This window comes from Passer domesticus, chromosome 6 (genome assembly GCF_036417665.1).
Source record: "Passer domesticus isolate bPasDom1 chromosome 6, bPasDom1.hap1, whole genome shotgun sequence".
Taxonomy (NCBI): domain Eukaryota; kingdom Metazoa; phylum Chordata; class Aves; order Passeriformes; family Passeridae; genus Passer; species Passer domesticus.
This window is the reverse complement of record NC_087479.1, coordinates 9,731,546-9,754,728: the sequence shown is the minus strand read 5'-3', so window position 1 is coordinate 9,754,728 and position 23,183 is coordinate 9,731,546. Positions and strand designations below refer to the sequence as shown.

General features: G+C 42.0%; 1 protein-coding gene across 7 annotated transcripts in view; it reads left to right on the top strand.

Annotated features, from left to right (window-relative positions):
- The window catches only part of KIF26A (kinesin family member 26A), a 96,205-nt gene that overhangs the window by 19,361 nt on the left and 53,661 nt on the right, over positions 1–23,183 (top strand). For all 7 annotated transcript variants that reach the window (XM_064423182.1, XM_064423181.1, XM_064423186.1 and 4 more), the window contains one exon: positions 13,308–13,808. In XM_064423182.1, coding sequence (XP_064279252.1) covers positions 13,308–13,808 — 501 coding nt within the window. The remainder of the gene's footprint in view (positions 1–13,307; positions 13,809–23,183) is intronic.

Sequence of the window (23,183 nt, the reverse complement as noted above, 5' to 3'; positions counted from 1 at the left end):
TCAGCAGCTGTGGTGGAGAGACACATTCCCTTGGCATTCCCTGTTGTGCTTACCCTTGGAGAACTGGCCTTGCTGGAGGGGTGTGAGGGGAAGCAGAGTCTTTCTTTCTTTGGGGTCTGTGCTGTTGTGCATGAATGAGGAGATGGAGATATGGACCGAGGATGTGTCCAGTTGCTCTGTGTCCACTGCCCAGAAGCAATGGCAGTGCAGGAAAAGGAGACCCTTGATTCCTGACCCTGTGCAGTCCTGCAGATTTGTACCCAGACCAGGCCAGAGTGCCAGGATTGGTTCTGAGATATATTATGTGTTGATGAAACAACAAGAGAGATCATCTTTTCCCAGGAATTAAATAATTGCTTCCTGGATGAAAGGACACAACATCTGGCTCTTGGGTTTAATGTATTTTATCATGTAGATGTAACTGTTTGCTTTGTTCCTGCAGTAATGTTAACCTCCTAATGTATGAAGCTGTTTCAGGTCAGTGAAAACCTGCATATAAATCTTTATTACATGTACTTGATTGTCTTTAACTCTTTATAAGATATAATTAGCACCCAGTAATCATATTGTGATGCTGTTTCTGTGATTACCCTGGTAGTTAGTGTGCAGTGCAATCCTGCTTTTATAGACTGGAGCTAATGCTAACTTGATTGGAATAAAGGACAAAGAGTGGCCTGTGCTGCTGGCCGGGCAATTCTGTCACCTTTCTGCTGCCCAGTTCCATTGCCTCCTGCAGTTCTGAGATGTGGCTTCTGATCCAAAAGCTGTGATCTTCAGAATGTGCTGCTTCAGGTTGGAGTGGGGCCGCTTCCAGCAATGGTGTCTGTGATGGGAGGGAGGAGGAGGAGGATTGTGGCAGGCCTTCAAGGCTGGTAACTTGGCGAAGCACTAGTGCCTAGAAATGTTTTGATCCTATTGTAATGAATAGCTGCTAGTTCCTGTTGTTGTTTCTGTTTTGATTGAGTGCCCAGCTGGTGTGTGGTGCAGATAGGATGTTGGGGCAGGGAAAGGAAGTAACTGTCGAAAGTGCATCTCCCTCAGGAAAGCAAGAATGTGGAGGCATGGTAGGATTGGGGTTTAAATAGCACTTATTTTTCCTTGGTTTTCATAGTGCACTGACCATATGCAATTTTCCACATGCTGGGTAATGGAAAATTGGCCCCAGAGGAAGTCACTTTGTAAGTCAAGTTTGGGATTATAAAATCAATCACTCTTGGGTCACTAATTGATGTGGAAGATAGGCATTTCCCATACAGTATGATAAGTTCATTGGTTTTCTGGCAGGGTGTGTACGCTGCACTGTTTAGCCAACGATATTCTTTCCTGATTCTGTTGTGAACTCAGGAAAAGCATCGGGTCATTTACAGCTACACCCAAATTGTGGGTGTGTTTCTGAGTAGTAAGGGGAGGGTGGAGGGAGTTGCTCATGTAGGATCTACATGTGCTTTATGAAGTTTGTTTTCATCTCTTTGTGGCATAGTAGCAAAGCTTGGCAGTCGTGTGGGAATCATCAAGATTGATTGCTCTTGGTGTTAAACATCTTGTATCTCTGAGTTTATATCAACACTACCCTTCTTCCAGCAGCAGCATCTGGCTCATTGGCAAGCTCTGTGGACAGTTGTTTTGACCACTCTGGAGATGCCTCTGGCTGTCATGTGGCTGCTGCCTTGGCTGTGCTGCTTTGTTATTCTAGCTGGTTCCATTTCCATTTATTTAGTTTTTGGCTTACCTTTGATTCTGATCAATTGCTCTAGAGACTGTAGTCTTGAATAAATCTTGCCTAACGCTCTCATGCAGGAACTTCTATGAGGTGCTGATGTTAATTTATTTCAGGGACTGTTTGCTGATGGAGCTTGGAGCAGTAACATCCCAGCCTGTGCCTTCTGTGCAGGTTTTCCCTGTGAGTCACAGCATCAGGCATGTGGAGTAAAACACACATCTTTGAGCATATCCTGCATAATGGCTTTCTCTGAGACTGGAGCTGCAAGCGTACATCAAATATTAACAGTGCACAGTCAGTGCCTGGAATGGTGCTGAGTGTCCTGGAATCAGCCACTTGGATTTTTCAAGTTGACCATTGGGAGCAGGGTTTCTGGCCTTGCTGATGGAAACTGTCACAGGAGCAAAGAGTAGTGTGTGTCAGTTCTGGATTTATGTCCTCAATTGCTCTCCCTACCTGCTTGATTGTGTTTTTTATTCATATACTGTGTACTTTAAAAACATTATTTTTTTCAGAAGTACTGTGGGTCTGGAAGACACATGGGCTTAAAATAAAAGTGTTTCTTAAAATATTAAAGCATCTGTTTTCATTAAAGAATCCTGTCAGGTTCACTACTTCTCATGATTGAAATTAGCAGTGCTGTGATGTGCAGGAGGTGGGACAAGGTACTTATCTTCACTGCCCTTTAGCTCTGATGGTCTCTAGAACTGCTTCAGTGCTATCCACAATGGGGGCTATTTGACAAACTAAGATTGTATAAGGATGTTGGCAAGGATTGCACAACTGGTTTTGAATGTATATTTACATCTGTAATGATAATGCTAAGGCAACTTGGGTGTCAGGGTTTTTTTAAATGATTCATTGCAAATTTGCCACATAATGCTGAAAAACCTTGTTTTGAAAAGAATGGGGAAGTTTTCACACCAAGATGTAACTTAAATCATCACCCAACAACTATAAACATGCATTTCATGGGCATTTAATGAAATGGAGAGGTAGGCTGGTGAAAGAGGTCACTGCTAATTTGAAATTAGGAACGGGGATGTTTCAGTTTAGAGGGAGATATAATGACTTTGCATTCAGTGTGAATGTTGCCATGGATTTCTTTAGGGCCCAGGTCTCACTCTGGGGCTATAATTTCTATTCTTAAAAGAACCCTTTCTTCTCTGTACTTGGCCTTTTCCAGCAGGTGATGAGGCAGCTTCTTTTCCAAGGTCCCAGAACACAAATTAAAATAAAAACATCCTTTTATGTAGTACCTTCAATTGAACGGAAACATAAATGTATCCTATGATGTTAGGCATTGTCTACAGTTGTGGAATTTCTATAGAGGTAACGTAAGATACAGTAAATGTTTAAGAGCCTTGTTAAGTGTGACTGGTAGGAGAGCTAGTGCCTTTCATCTCTTAGCTGCAGGTTTTAATAGGATCTGGCTTGAAGGGTTTTGGAAGTTGTTGCCAGGTATTTGATTGCTTTTGTGTCTCAGGAGACAAGGCATGTTTTGTGTGCGTGTGAGGAGCCTGAGAGAGTTTGCAGAGGTATTTTTGCCAATCATCTGTGGGCATGTCTACGTGTGCCTGTGTTATAGGCAGACATAAGCTCACTTTGCCCATGGGTTTAATATGTTTATATCCTGTGCCTTAGCAGAGTTTATAAACCCTATGAACAAGGCTTTTGAGGTGCTTTGAGCATGGGCAGAGTGGGTTTTTGTCTGCCTGCGGGCATGGCCCCATGGATTTATGTTTGTAAAATACAGACCTTGGGCAAAGGGAGCTGCTCCTCTTTGATTACACCAGTCCTTTGCATGGTGAGAGGTTGCACATCTTGCAGTTTTCACAGGACTACTGCAGGGCTTCCTAACAAGAGGGTTACAGGTGGATATTGATCACCAGACTGTTGTCATTCCACTCATGTGAGCATGATTTGTTGGGCTGATAAAGGCAATTCTTACCCAAGCCCTTCTTCTGAGAGCTGCTCTCAGTCTGTTCATCCCCAGCCTGGATTGGTGCTGGGGCTTGTCCTGACCCAGGTGCAGCACCAGCACTTGGTCTTGTTAAATCTCATGAGCTTCCCATCGAATTGTGCAGCTCTCTCTGGATGGCATCCCATCCTTCAGGTGTGTCAGCTGCACCACTCAGCTTCGTGTCATCTGCAAATCTGCTGAGGCTGCCCTCGACCAGCCTCTGTGAAGATGTTAAATTACACCGATCCCAGTACGGACCCTGAAGGACACCACTTGTACCTGATGTCCATTGGGATGGACAGAAGGGAGTAGCTGGACTTGAACCTTCTAATTTAGGCATCTCATTTGGATTCCTAAAGAGCTGGTCACTGAAGTTGTAGGGAACAAAATGTAGCAATATTTTGAAATTGAGTAAGTGTAGTTTCTATACTTAGTATCTGTAAAGGAGGATTGAAAGTGATACATAACGTGTAGCATAATTAATGCTGAAAGATAGTTTGGGTTGTGATGATGATGGGCTGTATTTGACAGAATAATTTTTCAGTGTATAGAGGGTCACAACTAGGACAAGAGGTATGAAATTAATTTAGGAATGATGCAAGTTGGAAAACTTGCTGTGAGTGAGATAGATGACTATTAGTTACTATTAGTAACCTATGCTAAGTAGAGCAGTGTTTTGAAGTCCGTGGCACTTGGACCCAAGCAGCAAGTCTGTGCACAGGTATGTTACCCATCTTTCCAAAACTAGTATCATAGGGCTGAGAATGAACTTCAGATCTTTAAAAAGTAGTCCAGCTTTCTCCACTGGAATGGGCTTATCTGTCTCTTGATCACCTCCTACAGATATTTTTCACCTGCTCTTCAGAAATTCTCAGAAGAAGAAGATTTCTCAACACCATTCTGTAGCAGTTGCCCATGCTCGCTCACCTTTGATAGATTTTCTTGAGTTACCTTTGCTTAAAAGTAGAATGATTTCCTATTTTCCTTACCCAAGTGGATCTAGAAGGCAATTTTTTACCAGTCTCTTTGTACCCACTTTTTGTACTGAAGGACTCTAGTTTATTTAGCTAAGAAGAGTGAAAAGTAATCAAACTCCTTTAACATCCTAAAACATTATTCTTTTTTAACTGCTATTTGTCCTGTAGACACTCCTCAAATGGTCTGTCTCCAGCTGTTTTATCTGGCTGGGGTCATATTTCACCTAATGAGATTCCAGAGAAGGATCACTCAATTCTTTGGGCAATGTCCTTCACCTACAGAAATTGCTTGGGATCTGAATATTTATCTTTTCTTTCTAAGCTGGGGTGAGCAGAATGAGATCAATTACTTCTGTGCCCTGGCATCCTATCTGAAACTGAGGGACACCAATGGACCTTACTTCCGTCCTAATCCAGAGATCCTGAAGACATAGGACCAACGGGTATCTGGCAGCGGATTTGTAAATTTACTTGCTGAAGTTGTGCTGCTGAAGAGCGGTATTTAAAAAAGCCATCCAAGAATCCACTTAAAAAAGCTGCTGGATAAACAGCTTGGAGGGGGAGGTGGTGTCTCATACATGCCACCTAGTAAGCAAAGGAGCTGAAGCAGACTCTTCAGGCAGAGTGTGGCCAGGCCAGCTTGTGGTTGAGGAGTTACAGATCCTCTTCATCATTCCTGGACTATTCATCCTTGTTAGGGTTTTTTTTCCCTTTTTTTTTTTTTTTTTTTCTTGCTGAAGTCCAGGCAAGGAGAAAAAGTTAAAACTCAATTCCACTACAGTACTTCCTAAATTCAGATGTAAACCCAACATTTTTCAGCCAACAAGATATTTTTTTTTTGTGAAGCAGTCAAACTGACGCAGTGGAACCTAATTAAGATGAAGAATAAGTGCAATCCAGTGTTGTAATAATAAAAACTGTGCGGTGTGCTAACTGTGCACTGTATGCAGTAATTTGTAGCTTGCAAGGAGTGCACAATGGACAGCCTTTTGGTTGTGAAGGCTAAATCGTTTCTGTGTGGTTTTCAAGTATTCATTTACCAAATAATTGATAAAATGAGCAAGTGAATGAGACACTAAGAGAGTGTGGTCCAGTGCCAAGTGCTGGTTTCCATAGTTGATTTTAAATCTACATTATGCTAATGATGTTCATTTGGAAAATGTGTCCACTCCCTAACTTCTGCCACTCAGTGTTCTCTTAATTGGATTCAGATGGTCGGAGTGAAGCAGTGGTAGGGTTCATATACAGAGGAGTGTTCCAAGCAATTTTTTTTTCCTATGCAGTCTTTCTAAGTTGGAGTTGCTTTCACTGTGGCTGGTGTCCAGCTGTTCTTAAACTCCCTAGTCAGAGGTCTGTCTGATACAAATGGGCACGGTTCTGCTGGGGCAGATGAAGTTATGATCACTTAAACGTGCTGAAGATCTCATCTGGGGCGTGACTCCTCTCCCAGTCCATTGGGCTGGGTTGCTGGTCAGAGTTCATCAGTGGGGGAGTCCTTTTCACCAGGCTCACAGTGCAATTTGTAATTTTGGAAACACAGGTTGTCAACTGAATTCTAATAGTAGGAACAGCCTTTTGTTTCCTGTAAAATGATATTAAGACTTGGTGTTTCCAAGGCATTTTGACAAGGCAGCATGTTTCTGTGCAGTGGTGCTGTGCTCTGATTTTCATCCCTATGCTGAAATTCAGAGCTATTCTATTATCTGGGCAGCCTCACTGAACTCAGACTGTGTGTGGAGTTGGTGGCATTCAATGCGATAAAATCACACAGCATCATTTTCCCAAGTAGCTGTTCTGACCCATGAGCTCTTGGTTGCTTTGAAGAGAAAAGAGAAGTTGTGACTTTTTATGCAGTTGTGACTGTACTAGGCAGAGTTTTTATAATCTGATTTACTGTGCTCATAGGCTAACCAAAATTTATTCCCTGGTTTCAAAGAAAAAATAATTAGGGATGGAAAGCTCTTTATCTTTTAAACAAAAGTGTCTAATTTCTGTAAGAGGATTTTGTCTGAATTTCTGAAAGTCAGCTTCATCCAAGTGGCTATTTCTGAAAGTAAAATCAAACGAAGGCTTTTCAGACACCAAGTATTGTGTGGTGATAGATATGCAACTATTTTTACACATACTTGCTGCTGTTCCAAGTGATAATATTTTTCTGAAGGTTTATAAAAGAAATAAAAGGGAAATTAAAAAAGACACAACGTGTGCTGGAAGATGGTGTTTTCAAATCAGTACTGAATTTACATTGTGAAGTTATAGTAAGCTTCAGAGCCAAGAGGGAAAATTAAAAGATTACTTAAAACCAACAATAAACATGCAAATTAAAAGTCATAAATTTTAAATGAAGTCATACACTATTAAAAATAAGCATAAAATTGCATACTAGTTTGGATGTGTAGTTTATAGAACACACCAAATGTTAAAATTGGATGAAATTAAGAAAAACATTTTGCAAAGGCAAGTAAAATATCTGTTTAATTAGATTGTAAAGAAAGGAGATTAAAAGTAATATTTTGTGAAACAGTAATTACTGTTTTTCAGAAGTAGTCAGGTTCCTGTGTGTTGATCTAAATTTACCGGTGATAGCAGATCTCTTTGGGGTCTTTTGTTTTGCTTGTGTCTTTTAATTAATTTAAATGGCAACCACTACCTTTATTTTGTTTTCTTTGCACTGAACACACTGCATGGCTGTTTGCTCCAGTACTCTGCCAGCTCATGAAAGCAGATCTGGGAGATCAGCTCATCCCCTCTGGTTCTGAGAGGTTAAAAGCCAACTCATTGCAGGGGACTATACAGCAAGATAACAGGAAAGGCAGCTGAAGCCATTGGGAGGTGGGCTGAGGTGCTGATGGGAGCCTGAGATGTAAATAAACCAGATTGCTCTCATTTCCTCTTTCCACTGTATTATGCATTCCAATAGCACCATTCATCTTTATGACAGACACCTATTGCTTTAACTTTACTGCAGGCCACTGAAGTACATTAAAGTGGGCAGGAAATGGAAATAAATAGAGTTCAGTGGAGCTGCCGAATAACTAAACACGGCGCGTCATTTTTAGTGCGGGGTCACGCGGTTTGGAGCGGATTTATCGTATTGCCTGGCTTTTGTTAGAAAGATGGGCCCTGTTTAAAAGAGATACCGTGTCATTTTTTATAGAAGTAAGAAAATGTGCTTGGATTTTTTTTTTCCAAACTCTTTGGGATGCCAGAGATGAAAAGAAATTGGGTTGAGTCTCACTGGGTAGAGTGAGGGCGATATGTCTGTGTGCACTACATCAGGCTGTGGATGGAAACAGAATAATGGGATTGGAGATGTGAAGAAATCCAGCTAGGAGATAGAATGGCAGGAGGGCCACAGTCCGTTGGCTTAAATTAACCTTCCACCTAAAGGTAGTGAGACATTACTGTAAAGAGGCCGAATGGAATTAGGCCTTAAAAATGTATCTACTTTTTCCCTAATGCCTGCACATATTGCTCACTTTGGAAATGTGGATTGCTTTCCTGCTTGTTTAGAGGAATGTTTTCAAGGGCAGTTCCAGATACCCTTAACAAGCAGGAGATGAGACTTCAGGTGAATTTTGTTTTTGTGAAAGCTTCATGTGTTTGTTTTTCCTTGATTGTTTATATTCTGATAAGATGAGGTCAGTGACTGAATGAATTCACAACATGGGTTACTTGAAGACTTAAAGCTCATATTTTCACTCCCTTGAGATTAGTCAGATAGTTGGAAACTTCTCTTAAAAAAAATCATTAGCATTGTTTTTTTTTTTTTTTTCCCCTTGATTGCATTGAACACTCTCTGGGTTTGCTGAATATAGTGCTTGCTTTTTTTTTGTTTGTTTGTTTTCACAGTGACTGCTATATAGTTGAAAGCAGGCATCAGCCTTCAAGCTATTTGTCAATATAGAAGATACTTGCAAATATTTCACAATGTCTTGTAAGATAAAAACTAATTTGTAAGCAGTGTGGTAGAGATCTGGAAGGACAATTAAGACAAAAAATCATTAATATTGATTCTTGTGCACTGGGATAGTACATTTCTTTCTCCAAAAGCATCTTTTTAAAATGTTGTTCACCATAATCTGTATTTAATTATATATTTCATTGTGACATTCAGTAACTCTTCTTTCTCTTAAATTATATTTATATCAAGAGTTTAATTCAATTCAGAATACTGCTCTGGATACACTCTCACTGCAGAAACCAGTGCCAGGCAAAATTGTGGGTAATTACTGAGGATGGTTGTTGGCAATTTGACTTTTCATCATTTGTTCGTCATCGTTTGTTCACACTCTGTGCACAGTTCCTCGCTGCAAGGATTAGGTTACAGATGGGTGGGTATTACTTCAGGGACTTCTTAAGTGAGAATCCAGATGCTGTGCTGCCTCCTCTTCTCTTGCTTAGTTTGGGAGTAAGAAGTCAGTAGCTGCAGGTAAGATTCAAAGCTTGTATCTTTGCTTCTCTTTTTTCAGTGGAAAAAACCTCTTTATCCTTTCTTGTTAGTTGAACAGAAAATCTAACTGCTAACTGTAAGTACATGGGAAATTACAGATTGAGCTATAATTTCAAAATAATTTAAGTGCAATTATGACTGACAGACTGCTTCAAGTTCTCAGAATAGTTCAGGTCCAGGGAGGTAATTTGGTGTTTCATGCTTTGAAAACCTGGCTGTGGCTTTGGTGTCTAAGTTGTAGCAGGGATTTTTGGTGATAGTGGCCTTTGGCCATGTCCCAGTTGCTTTGAGTTATGTCTGTAGTTTCAAGGGCAGTGGTCTGGGGATGTAGTATTTTACAGCTGTGAAGTGTGGGTTTGGTACGTGTGCCCCACATGCAGCACGTGCTGTTACCCCAAAGCTGAGACCCTCTGGTCCTCACTTGTTTCGTGTGGAGGCGCAGAGCTGAGCTCTTGATCAGAGAGGGAAGCCTCAATTACAGAGACTGTTTCCTTCTCGCTGGTGCAAGAAGCGACTTTTGATGTGCTTTCAACTCTGTGCTCGTTTTCCCTGTTCCTGGTTTCAGAGGTAAAGCCTGAAGGCAGGCTTCAGGCTAAATGCTGCAGTGCTGAAGGGAGTGTGTGTTCTGCCGTGTGTTCTGGCGGGAGCACAGCCCTGCTTTCCCAAGTTTGCCATCCTGCCCAGCCGAACTTGCAGACCATTGCTGTGAGCTCCTCTCATGCAGGCAGTTTGCATGTGAGTGTCTAAGCTCCCAGCAGCAGCTTGTGTCTGTAAGAACTGCTTGCTGAAAAGCAATGGTAAATTCAGGCATTCAGGAAATTTGTCCTCGTATAAGAACATGCAATTATCTCATGCCCTGACCTTGCTGGGGGGTGCCGGGCTCCTCAGTTCCTAGTGGGACCATTTATTTTACAATTCTAACAGTCTGTGACGTTTGACTATCTAAAATTTGTATGCAAAAGTTAAGAACCTGAGTCTGAAATTAGGGTTTTGGTTTCTGCAGTGGGAGGGAGAGCTGTAAATGATGCAGCATCACAGTATTCTGCTTATCCTGCTTGTTCAGGAGGAAAGAAGAGCATTTGGAAAGTAGGTGTGACAAAGACAGCATAGTTTGTTTATGCTAGGAAGGAACAAAAGAGTCATGTTCTTTGTAGCACAGCAGACTAAAGAAATTTTGGAGCAGAGGCTTGTGTTTTGTATGTTTAATTTTTGTGCCATTGTTGCCCTCAGCGATTTGCACACCCCCTTTGTTTGTCTCCCCTGTCTGCTGCTGGAGCTTTAGCAAGGATGGCTCTGGCTGCTTCACCCCTCCCACGTGTGTGACACATTTGGTCACTCAGGTTTTATTTCTTCCCTCTGTTAAACACGAGAGTGTAACTCCCCCCCAGCCTTGTCAGGGTGTGAGCTGCCCAAGCAGGGGCTCCCCAGGACCAGGCATTGTCACCGGGCAGGAAAACCTCTTTAATGGGGCTGGCTAAACTTTTAAGTTATGGTTAATGTTTTTAACAGTAACTTGTGTTTCCTCTGGCCTTCACGCCCAACCATTAGCCAGGTGTTTTTGTCTCTCAGAGTGGAAAAATAAAAGTAATCTAACTGTCCAGCTGGGCTCTAACTGAGGTGCTGGGGAAGGTTGGCCACAATGCCAACTGGGGGTGACAGAGGCTGGATGTGTGGGTTAAGAGGCTCCTTGTAAAGTTTCCAAAACATAAGCATTGGAAATGAGATGCCTTTTACTATAAATAACTTATGAGGTTTAAACTTGGCATGCTATGTGCCTATAAGCTTTGGTCTGTGTAGTTTTCTAAATACATATATTTTTAAAATTTGTTTTTGTTCCCCCCTTTAATATGACATTGACTTGATTTCTTTGTAACTGCGAGACAGGCCTGACTCTGATCTGCCTTATGCTGTAAACTGTGTTTATGGAGCTAGAATTGGGGTCATTAATTTTCTTTACATCAAAAGAAGTAATTTCTTTTAAATGAGAAGCCTGTTTCACCTAGTAATTCGCTTTAATTGCTTATTTGAAACTTTTGACATTTGATAGCAATTTAAACATTGCCAGATGAGGCTCGTGCAGTTGGGACGTGCAGGTGCTTCCTTGTGTGCCCAGCTTGGATCAAAGCAGTGAGCCCAGGGATGTGCCTGGTGCAGAGGGGGTACACGGTGCTGGAAGCTGCTGTGTTTTGGGGCTCTTTGAATAGATTTTGTGTGTCAGCCTCAGCAAGTATTTGCTCAGAGGGGTCTCCCTTGGAGGAGTTTCTGAGGAGCACTGAGCATGGTGCTGTTTGTTTTTCTTGGGAGATATTCTGCATGGCCTTTGTTTTACCCGAGGCTAAATAAAGCTTGCAGCATGGAGTCTCTGTGTTTTTTGTTTTTTTTTTTAAAGTCTAAGCAATACCACTTTCTGCTGAAAGGATAGAAAAAAAGTTTCTAAAATATTAATTACTTTTTTTTTCCCCCTGACTAATACCTCTTAATTTAGCATTGCCATCTTCTGGGAGGTTTGGTGGGAAAGAATTTTCTTCCTCATGAGGGTAAGCAAATGGTGCAACTTCAAAGGCATTTTTAGCAGGATCTGAACCTCAATAAAAAGAAGAGACAAAAATGAAAGTGTCTTTCACTTAACTTTTTATGCTGGTTCACTATTGTGAATCAATTTATTGTTCACCCAGTGGCAGGACAAGCTTTTCTTAGCCTGAGAAGTATTTTTTATTTTAAGTCAATACACAATAATTTAGATTATTGCAGAAAGAGCAACTTTGGTTAATGGCTTTTGGCTGTGGAATAATGTGATGCTAGATATACTTACAGTGGTTTCTATCAACACTCTGCTGTGTCTCGTGAGAGATTAAAACTATTGCAGGAGTAGTCCAACAGCTGAACATGAGATAAATTCTGTGCTGCTGCTGCAGAAGTTAAGCAGTATTTTAGTACTTTCTGAATTCAGAGCAAAGCCAAAGTACCAGTGCCAAGACTTCTTTAAAGAGTTTTATTGATGTGCATTGTAATTAAAACCAGAATGAGTTTTCTAATAGGACATTCATTTCCTAGAGAGCAATTGCAGCTTGGCATAAAGTAATACATTTTTAAAAACAAGTGCCAATCTGGGGATATCCCCAGCATATGTTGGATGGCTGATTTGCCAGTTATGTGTGTCCTAGTTATTAACAAGAAAATTAAATATTTTCATTTAAAATAATTATACAAATAAACCTTTGGCTGTGCTGTGATTTCATTAAAACCTTAATTGTTTAGAGAGCTCTGTGAGGGTGTGTGAAGTTGGGTCAGTTTTACTGCCTGGTGTTAGTCTCGATAGCAGATTTATGACAGGGCTGGATTTAATCTCTTGACTAATCTTTACAGTAGCAGGCCTGGGATGGGAGGGTGTTTGTGTGCTTCAGGAGATAGGTAACTCTATCTCTGAAGTGGAAACACGGTGCTGGGTTTTAAAATGTTAGCAGCCTTAAAATGAACTAGCCAAGGGCTGGTGGGGAATTGCTCTGTGGACACAAAATAGGTGTTGCTTTTAAATCAGTGTCTTAGTGTGCACATTGTCACACCTTCCCGCATGGCTGTAGGCTCAAATCTATTTCTCATTAAAGCAGTTGTAGCAGAAGGGAATATTGCAACCATCTGGGTTGCAGAGATCACAAATAACAGTCCTGTGGGCAGCACCATGTAGACTGGCTTTTATGCCACTTGAGTCATCATTTCTGAGGGTAAGGGCAGCAAGATGTTTACCAGGTCACACACATTAATTTTACAAAATACTTTCAAGTCTAATTTTCCTTGGTTTCTGGTGGTGGTGTGCCTTTGAATCAAGTTATGATATTTGTAGATTCAGCATCTCAGCTAACATTGTTCCTGAGCATGGGAAACACGGGCGCTGTAGATGTCTCCAAAGGAGAGTTAATTAGAAGAATGAGCAGTTATCAAGAACACCACAGCTCCACTGTTTAATTCTGATGGTAATTTTCATGCTGGGTCTAATACAAATGAATTCACTTATGGTTTATTAATCCACTGCGGGCCTGTTAGGGTGTTCAGCAGGAAAAATGCTGAGAGTTACCAGAACAGATTTAAAGTACTTCCGTGAGTGGAGAGCAAATCAGAGAACTTTATTTCTTCCTCTCCTTTTTATCTTTCTGCTTTAACTGACTATGTTTCCCCCCACTTTCTTCACTTCTTTAGGACCCACGATTATCAGCTTTAATTTTTGACAAGCTTCAAGTGCCTGACTATTTGCAGAAAAACAGGAATGAAGGAGAGAGCAGATGTGAGACTTGTGCCACTCACTTGAATCAGCTGAAGCAGGAAGCCATTCAGATGATGCACACCCTCAGCCAGACCAGCTACCCAGAGATGCCCGACCTCCCGCCTGGCGCCGGGGCAGTGACCAGCATGGTACCCAGGATGGTCACTGTCTCTTCCCAGAGGGACCTGCCACTCATTGCTGGGCAGGTGGGCAGGCAGCCTGGAAAGCCTCCCAGTCTCTTCTCTGCAGCAGAGAGGAAGAAAGGACTCGGATGGTCTCAAGGTGTGGGCAGCTTTCCCAACTCCAGCGTTCAAGTGACAGTGGCCCCCAGCGGTCTCAGTGGTGCCCTGAGCTCTGTCACCATCCAAGCTCAGCAGTACCTCGAGGGCATGTGGAGTATCTCCAGAGTGAACAGCTTCCTGCCTCAGGCTTGTCTAGTAAGTAGTGATAATTCAGCTGTTTCAGTTTTGTTTGCATGTGTGTGGACATACAGAGAGATGCAGATAAAATTTGAGATCTGTACATATTTATCTTTGTGGGGATCAGCTAATGGTATTCTAAGCCATGTTTCAAGAGCTGGAGAGTTAAAGAGCTTTGGAAGATGTTCTATCAGATGTCACAAGGGATTTGCTTTCTTATCTCACATGGTGAGATCCTTTCCTCAGATCTTTGCACCTATTTTAACTTCATGTATGCAGGTGATGTTATTTGTCTGTCACATACCTGGTAACTTCTTTAGACGAACACAAAAGGCCAAGTTTGTCACACATGAAGCTCTGGGAGCTTCATGGGATTATATCAAAGGTGAACTTGACCCTCAAGTCTAGTGCTGAGCTTCTAACACTGTGTGCAATTCAGCAGTTGCTGTTGATGGACTGTGATGCACAGCATTAATCTGCAGCTTAGATGTGTTGCAAAACAGTTTGCTGCTGAGGAAGGGGCTCAGGAGGTTGCTTCAGAGCCACATGCCTGTAAATGTCACTGCACTTGGATTTTTAGCCTTGATGTTGTTTTCCTGTATTCTGTGTGCATTGTGAGAACTCTTGTGGGAAATGGAAAAGCTTTGTAGAGGTGCACGTTACCTTTAAAAGCAAATGCATTATGTGGCTATCTGTGGAACTGTGCTAAGAAGAAGGATACAGTATGTGGCTGGTTTTGACTGAGATTCATTCCTGACCAGTTTTCAGGTAGTGAATGGGGGAGTGTATGTGATAATGAAGTGTGTACAATTTGAAGTAATGGTTTTCACTTAAAGATGACATAACAGATCTTGTGGGATCTGGTATTTTGGTGCCAAGCAGCTTTAAATTTAACATGATGCCTTATGTGCTGTTGTATGTAAACACTACCTAATATTGCGTGGTAGCTTCAGCTGGTTGAGCTCCAAGATCATCAAAGATAAATATTTGAGTGCTGCTGTGTAACATTACTTTTTCAGGCTGACTTGTGTTTCCTTCCAGAAAAGGCTTGGAGGCTTGATTGCTCCCTCCCATACTTTTCTCTCTTAAGGAAATTTGTGAATTCACATACCTTCCACCTCTGAGGGATTTAAATCCAGTGAATCTCTGTTGACATCAGGTCACTCACTAAGAAAAGGGAAAATGGCCCATTCAGCTCTTCATAGTTTATAAGGAACTTCTGCTAGAGAGCTTTTCTCTAAAATGTTGCTCCATGAATTAGGGATCAATTTAGGCCTTGTATGGTATATGATGTTACTTTTAAATTGCCTTCTAAGTTCTTTGCATATCACAGACATAGAGAAGGAAAAATGGGAAAGCTGCTGGGCTAAGAAGCCTGCACTCTGAAAGCAGAAGTATTTCCATTTGTCTGCTCATTCTTTGTCTGCCCTTATTCTTGTCCTAAATAATTCAGTAACAGCCAGCTGCAGATTTCTTCCTGCTTAACCATGCTGATTGATACATGTGGCCTTCCCTAACCACTACACTATTCGAAGATAAAACTGTTGCCTCATTTAACCCTTGTGAAGGAAAAATGTGTATAATGCAGCAGAGCTTAAGTGTGATTTAGAAATGTGCAAAGAAACTCAGTAGCCTGGAAAACAGTGACCTTTAACGAAAGGACAAACACTGTGAGTGTTGGAGGCAGCTTGGATGTGATCCAGTCATCTGCAAGGATCGTTTAGATTTATAAGCAGTTTTTGGAGGGAAGCTAGTCTTCAGTTGTTTGATCTCTCCTCTCTCTTTATTTATTTTATTCATCTAAACCCAAATGTAGTTACTGAAGTCTGTGAGTGCATCTCTTTCCAGATGGTGCTTCTTGTGTCTGTCGGAATTCTTCCACTGCCTTTTGTATTGTTAAGAGCCTTGTGTCTGATGAAGTTGTTTGGGTGGGTGAGGCAGAAAGTGCTTCCCCTACGCTCTTCCCCTGAGGAATCACAGGTGTTGAAGGAAATAGGATTGGAGAGATTTCAGGAAACAGCTAGTCTAGCCCTTGTCTAGGACAGTATCCACTGCAGGACATTCTTGTCCAATGCTTATCTTGCATCATTTTAAAACTTTTCAAAGATGGGGATTTTCCAAGTTCTGTTGATTCTCACATCTGAACTTCCTTCCCTATTAGAAAAGTTTATTTGATTTATTTACTTTTTTTTTTATTGGTTAGGGAGATAATTTTGTCTTTGCTGTAGTTAGAGACAGGGTTTAGGTTTCAGATTAACCCAGAAGAGAATTGTTCATATAGGTACTTTTAGTGATGTCTGTCTTTAGTAAGACTTCCTGTCTTGTGGAGCAAAGCTGGTCTGGCTAGAGGAATTCTGGAGCAAGACTACTGCAGTAGAAAGAACAGCATCGAATGTACTACTTATTAAGTGTGACTGGATTTTGAAAACTTCAGCCCTCATTTAGGCAACATACTGCACAAATGCAGAAGTAAAAGATGGCTCTTTTCCCAGGGAGTTTCCACTCTTGGTTGTGACACCAGTTATTTTGATCATCGTGTAAATACTCCTGTTTCACTGGGGATCTGTGCTTAGTTACACCTTTTTTCATTACCAAAGAGTGCTTGAAACAGGTGCTGAACTCCCTGGTGGGAGGCTTCTCCCCAGTGCCTGCCCTCCCAGTGATTTAACTCACTGCTGCATATGGAGTGGGCATGATTAATTTTAGAAATTTGGGAAGACAGAGGTAAAGGCTGGGTTTCATCTCAAGTATTTTTAATTGTCAAAACCCCAGGTATTTATTATAACATAATTACTGAGCTTCCTTTGTGGCTGTGGAAGACCAAGAGGCACATCAAAGAGATGCTTTGTCCTTCTCATTTTGGGTGTCTGTCTTGGCCTGCCTTGTCCACCAAGGGTGCCTATGGCTTCCAGCTGGTGCTGGTAGAGCCCAGGTAGGTCATATGGAGCAAATCCTTTTTTGGATGCAGCCTACTGTGTCCCCAGTGCCTTCTGGGTGTGAAAACACACCCCGGTGTACATGTGACAAACCTCAGGAGACCTTGCAGCCACACACATTTCTCCAGGATCTGTATTTTTTATTCACGGTTAGTTCTAATAGTGGCAGTAGAGGAATTGTCTGTGGAGAGGAAAAAAAAAAGATTTGATTCCTGCTGCTCTCATCTCCCTCCCCAAATTCACATGTATTACCTTGTTATGTCACAGTTGTGAAAACACTTCTGGGCTGAACGTTGGGGGTCAGAAGTGCAGGACGTCATAAATTTTTAATATGTGTTTGGAGTTCAAGTGTGAAAAATCCATTACATAGATTATAAATTTTTTGAACAGGAACGTGTGTTTGAAGCGTAGTGTGGGTGCTGCTCAAATGAAAATAATAACCATGGGCTTTGGGAGCTGTAAAGAGGAACAGTAATTAAGGATCTGGAGGAAGGTTCAGGGAGGGGAAGACTAGGATTGCAACCAAGGTGCAAAAGGTGAAGATGCAATCAGCTGCTTTACCCAAGTGGCCTGGTATGAAAAATTACAAAAAATAATCACCAGTAGCAGTGATGAGTTGTCTGAGCAGACAGTGAACACAGTGGAGGGGAGGGAGCTGGTATAACTCTGGGTAAAGCAGCTGATTTGTGCTGGGCACCTGACAACTGTAATTAATAAATAGTTTTGTATTGATGTTTTCAGTTCTTGACCTGACAAGTGACTATAAGTGAATGAAAAAAACCCCATTAGCAGTGCTCAGCAGTGCCACCGAGTTTAATGCAAAAGGAGAGGACTGAGGGGAATTTGGGCTTCCCAGATGTGTTGGAATCTGGCTGAGAAGTAGAACATTAAAACCACTGAAAATACCTTGTATGCCTATTAGAAATATCTGCATTTATTGTGTACTGTAGAAAGAAAGAGGTCTTACTGTGTATTTGAAATTGACTGTGTTATTATGCAGTGTTATGTACTGCATAAAAGTGCTAAAGTAGCCATGCCATGTGCTATAAAGACATCTCAGTGAAATAGAGCTTATTTGCAAATTGCTTTTCCTTTCATCTTACACAAAATGAAATCCTCGTCACACTGTATTTCTTACTTGAATATATACAGTTGGCACTGGTTATAAGGCAAAGTGTTGTGGCTCCTTGAACACTTACCAGTTTGTAAGTGGGTTTAAAATATTAAAAAACGCACCATTAAGAAATTGAAAAAGTTGGAGAACTGAAAAATTTGAAGTGCCTTAAGTAAATCTTTTAAAGCCTATATATGCAAAATTGTAAAATTATTAAATGTGTGTTCCTGAGAGTATTCACAAATTTAAATTTAGGTATGAGCTTATTGCTTGGGTCTGTGAATTTCAGAGAGGGAGGATTCACTCACAGCACAGCACGTGTAGATGGGTGCATAGACTCTAAAGTTAAAGAAGTTATGTTTATTTGTCTTATGTGAAAAACCTATGAGTTATTTTAGTCACAATTCAAGCTTTCCTGTAGTTTGAGTAAGTCTTCTGCTTACCTTAATCTAAACCAGATGGTTTTGTCTGAGAGTAGTTCAGCCTCTGTTGACTTTCCTTAAAGCCTCTTTGTTTGTTTATAGCAAGGGTGAGTTACATTTTGTTTAAAAGATGCAATAAAAAGCTGACTGTGGAAAACAGAACAATGACAAGATTTACTTTCCAGCATTTACTTTTTTGCTTTGATAAATGTCATGCCAAATGGATTTTTAAATTAATTTTTAAAACCCTACTTGATAGCTTTCTCAGTGACCTTTTATTAATACAATGTGGGAAATATATGTTGTAATGAAACAATTAAAATACAGTGCATTGACCATAAATCTTGTCCGTGAGACATATGGATGTCTCTGAGCTTTGGGACATTTCTCAGACTCCACGTATAACATCTTGATCCTCAAGAAGTCAATGTTAGACAGATGGTGGGGCAGGGACTGCACAGAGGCTCTTCTGTTTTCTCTTCAGCTCCAGTAGTGTTGGTGTCACTGCTTTTTTAGAGGAAGCACATAAAGGAAAAGGGGGTGGCAAAAAATACTAATTTTGAGGTTAGTGTTGGTCACCCTCCATAACAAGTCTCAACAGCAGAAGGAAACCTTTTGGTCCAGGTTACTAAATGCTTTCTCATATTAATGTTCCCATGGGGAAAAGACCTTTGCTGTGGCTGCTGCATGTCGTGCCTTGCTTTGGGCTTTGCTGCCTTGGCACATGCAGAGGGAGGGCTGTGATGTGGGAGGACAACACTGCCACTGTCACTGAGACCCTGCCCCAGGGGACCTGTCACTGAGACCCTGTCCCAGCAGCCAGGGAACAGACTGGCTTGGAAAGAGTGGGTTGGGAATTCAGCCTTAAACGTGCAGCTGGAAGCATAGCCCTCTGCTTTGTGTAGGTAATGGGACCTTTGTGCCCTCCTGTTCTAGATTGTGCCCTGTGCAGGGTGCTGAAGGTGAAAATGAGGTTACTTTTTAACGTGTTTCCAGGTATCAGAGTGATACAGGAAAAATATTAAGAGTTAACAGAAAGGTTATTGGCTACAAGATGGAAATGAGCCTTTTCTTGGGTGAGGGTGTGGATTGCATTTCTTTTTATTGTGTCTGACACTTCCACTACAGTGTTGGTTTTACAGTTGTGGGACAGGGTAACTGTTTGAGGACTCAGACCCTCTTGTGGCTCACATTACCACCTGAAACCAGTTCTTTTGATCTTTCACCCCTCCAGGCTAAGCAGTTGTTATTACAGCTCTCATGAGGAAACAAGTCCATACTTGCCTCTGTTGACAATTGAAGTCAGCAGGCAATAATAAGGAATGTTTGCCCAGACTTCACCTGTAACTCGTCAGAGATACATTTAAGACAAGCAGATTTTAGAGATTATGTGGAAATGATAATCCACTGGATTTACCTTTGGCCCACAGTGCATTCTCTCACCTGGCAAATGTATCATAAGCTACACTAAATACCCCAAATACTTAAATTTTCTACTCTTGCCTTTCAACTTGTTGCTTTGGCCTTTTTGTTCACTTTGCTCTCTTTAGCTTCTCTTGCTTCCTGCTGGTCCATTTATACTCTGAATTTGCTCCACTGTGAGTTCTCTGGTGAGCTGATAATCAGTGCATCTCATGCCACCCCAGCACTAGAAGTCATCATACAAGGAAGGTTCATACTTTTTGGCTGAAGCTCAGAAGTGGTGTCATGCAAGATTTGAGAAAGAACAGCTTTTACAAGGCTACTGTTGCATGGGCTGCATGGGTTACGGGTGGGCTGCAGATGAATAATGCCCTTTGGCCTCAGAAGTTAATGCAGCAGAGAAACCAAATAAATTCAGGCTGAGCTCAGACCTGAGTCGTGTGCAGGCTGGTGGAGGGGAAAGTCTTGCAGTGGTGTCTGTGTAGTACATGAAAGGAACTGATTTGTGCAGCTGTGTGCAGGTAGGATTGCCCAGTTGTCCTGCTTGTGTAGAACAGTATTTGTACATGTTCTGTTCTTTCGGGTTTTTTTTGGAAAGTGCTTTGAATGTGACATATTCTCAACAGGCTGTTTACTGGAATGATGGCATGTCTTCAGATGGTTGAGCTGTGCACAGTACGAGCATTGGTGAAAGCATCTCCTGTTGTTTTGTGGCACCAGTGGCTGAGCATGGGGCAAAAATGGGTGCTCTTTGTTACTTGCAGCTAGAGTCACTGAAGTGCCCTGCCTGGTAGCCTCTGACAGGAGGTTTAAAAAGCACAAATAGAAAATGATGTATCTATTTTTGTGTTTCAGCACTTAGGAGAGAATTTATGATGTATGGATAGAGTTCATAGATATTTCAAGCATTTCATATGTGTGTGTTTAATGGAATGGATTGCCACTTTAGTGAATATAGCATCAAATCAGCTCTGTTAATTGAAAAAGATTTTTCACATTATTGCTAATGATGTGACACAGTTTTGTTAGAGATGGTGCATAAAATAGCACTACTTCAAGTGACATTAATGTATGCATTTAAATTCCTTTTTTCCCATTTACGTGCATTATTGATTTTATTTCATTGTTGAGCAGCTAATGGATTTATAATTTGAATACAGTCACTGTAATCAATGATGGGATTACTAGACTTATAAATAGAACTTTAAAACTATGATGAGATAATTTCACATGACATTATAGAGAGTGGGCTGCCCAACCAGGAAGGCTTGAGTGTATGAGTTCCTCCACAGACAGATAAGAACAACCTCAGGTTTAGAAGTCCTGGTCCTCATGAGGGACAACACAGCAGGGCGTAAGCAATGTAGGAGGTTGCTGGAATGTGTTAATGATAATTTTCTTCTCCAAATGACAGAAGAGCCAGTGAGGAGAGGTGCTATGCTGGACCTTGGTTGTGATCAGTGATGCAGAGTCTACTTGGAGCCCTGCAGCCAGTGGTGTTCCCTGGGGATCTGTGCTGATTCCAGTTTAGTTCATTGCAGTCGTCAATGCCCTGGATGGAGGGACACTGCACAGCCTTGGGAAGTTTGCTGAGGAGGAATGGCTGGTACCACAAAGTGCTGTGCCATCCAGCAAGTCCTGGACAGGCTGGAGATGTGGATAGAGAGGAACATAATGAAACTCAGCCAAAGCAAGTGCAGGGTTCTGCAGCTGGGGAGGTTTAACCCCGTGTACCAGTGCAGACTGGGGGCTGACCTACAGGAAAACAGCTCTGGGAGTCCTGGTACACAACAATTTAACCACGAGCCAGCACTGCCCTTGTGAGCAGGAAGGCCAGGGGTATTGAGGACTGCATCAGGAAGAGCATTGCCAGCAGGTCAAGGGGGGTGATCCTGCACCTCTGCTCAGCCCTGGCTGAGACCACATCTGGAGTGCTGTGTCCACTTCTGAGCTCCTCTGTTCAAGAAAGACACAGAGCTCCTGGAGAGTGTCCCATGGAGGGGCTGTGAAGATGGTGAGGGGACTCTTCTCTTAAAAGAAAAGGCTGAGGGAGCTGGGCCTCTTAGCCTGGAAAAGAGACAATGAGCTAATTCTTCTGAATTTGCATGGCTGCTATGGATTTCACATATTTCAAATCTGGATGAGTTTGTTCTTTTGTGATACCTTATGCGAAGGAAGAATTTGAAAGGTGCTGTAGACATGACTCTGTTGCTGTGTTGTTGGGCAAAGATAATGGATCTGCCATTCAGAACTGCCTCTGTTGTGTGATGAAGTTGTGCAAGGTGATGAAATTGTACAAGGCTGTTTTAGGGTTCAGGTGGCAGTGTAAGGATAAGGAATGGGAGAGTGGCCCTTGTGATGCCTGGCTTGGGAAAGGTCTAGGTTTAGTTTGTTAATGCAAGGTAGCTGTGTGGACATCCCCTTGAGTCCTGTCAGTCTCTCCCTATGACTCTGAAGTACTGATGGGGGATATGGGAATAGCACAACCTCCTGTTGCTAGTTATGCTGAGATTCTCTTGAAAAGATTGAATGGGAATGATAAGAATATTAGTGGTATCCTGCTGAGTCTCAGCTGCAGCCTGTAGCCCAGGGCTGTCTCCAGCAGTGAAGCTGGAAATGGTATTTAGGGAGAGCTGTGGAGCCTGGCTGCTTTCTGTAGTCTGCTCATACTCACCAGCATGCCCAGTTGGAGAATTCACAGGGACACATACCTGTCTGTTCCCTGTAGGATCTGTTTAGGGACCTGCTGTGCAGGAATTTATCCAAACCCTCTCTGACCCTGAAACACTCTCTAACTCCACAGCCTTCTGTATGCCAGCAGGTTCCATGAGTTCACTACCCCAGTGCAAAGAAGCATTCACTTTCATTCCATTTATTCAGTGCCTCCATGACTTTGTAAACCTCAGTCAGGCTGTCCTCAATCTTCCCTTCTCCAAGCAAGAGAAGGCTCTCGGCCTCTTTTATCTCTGCTCCTGGGGCAGCTGCTATGCACAGTCACACTTGGGAATTTCTTCTGGAATTCCTTATTTTTGGCATTTTGTTACTTGAAAGAGCTTTGGGACATCTGCAGGCTTGATTTCACTCTAGTCATGGTGAATCATGTCTGGGTTACATGGCCCCAACACTCGAAGCAAACAGTGGGGTCAGCAGGAGCACCCACAAGAAAACAGTGTCATCTGCACAGCTCTATCCCTAATTTGGGACCTCTGTGTCATTCAGCAATGATCCCAATGATGACAGCTGTCCTTGTCTTAGCAAACTTAATGCCCTTTCATGAGTTTGTCTGTAACTGAACCCTGGTCTCTAAATATGGGTGTAACAAAGAGCCAGTTTCCCCTTCAGATAATGAGGGCTTGTACCTCTTCAAGAGAGCTGCTAGTCAGTGGGTGCCTTCCATGTGGTGGCTGTCAGGCAAATTGATCCCAAGGGATGTTCTCTTTAAAGCAGCTACATCTAATATATAAGCAGTTCAAGTGTGATTGAGATAGAAATTAGGTAT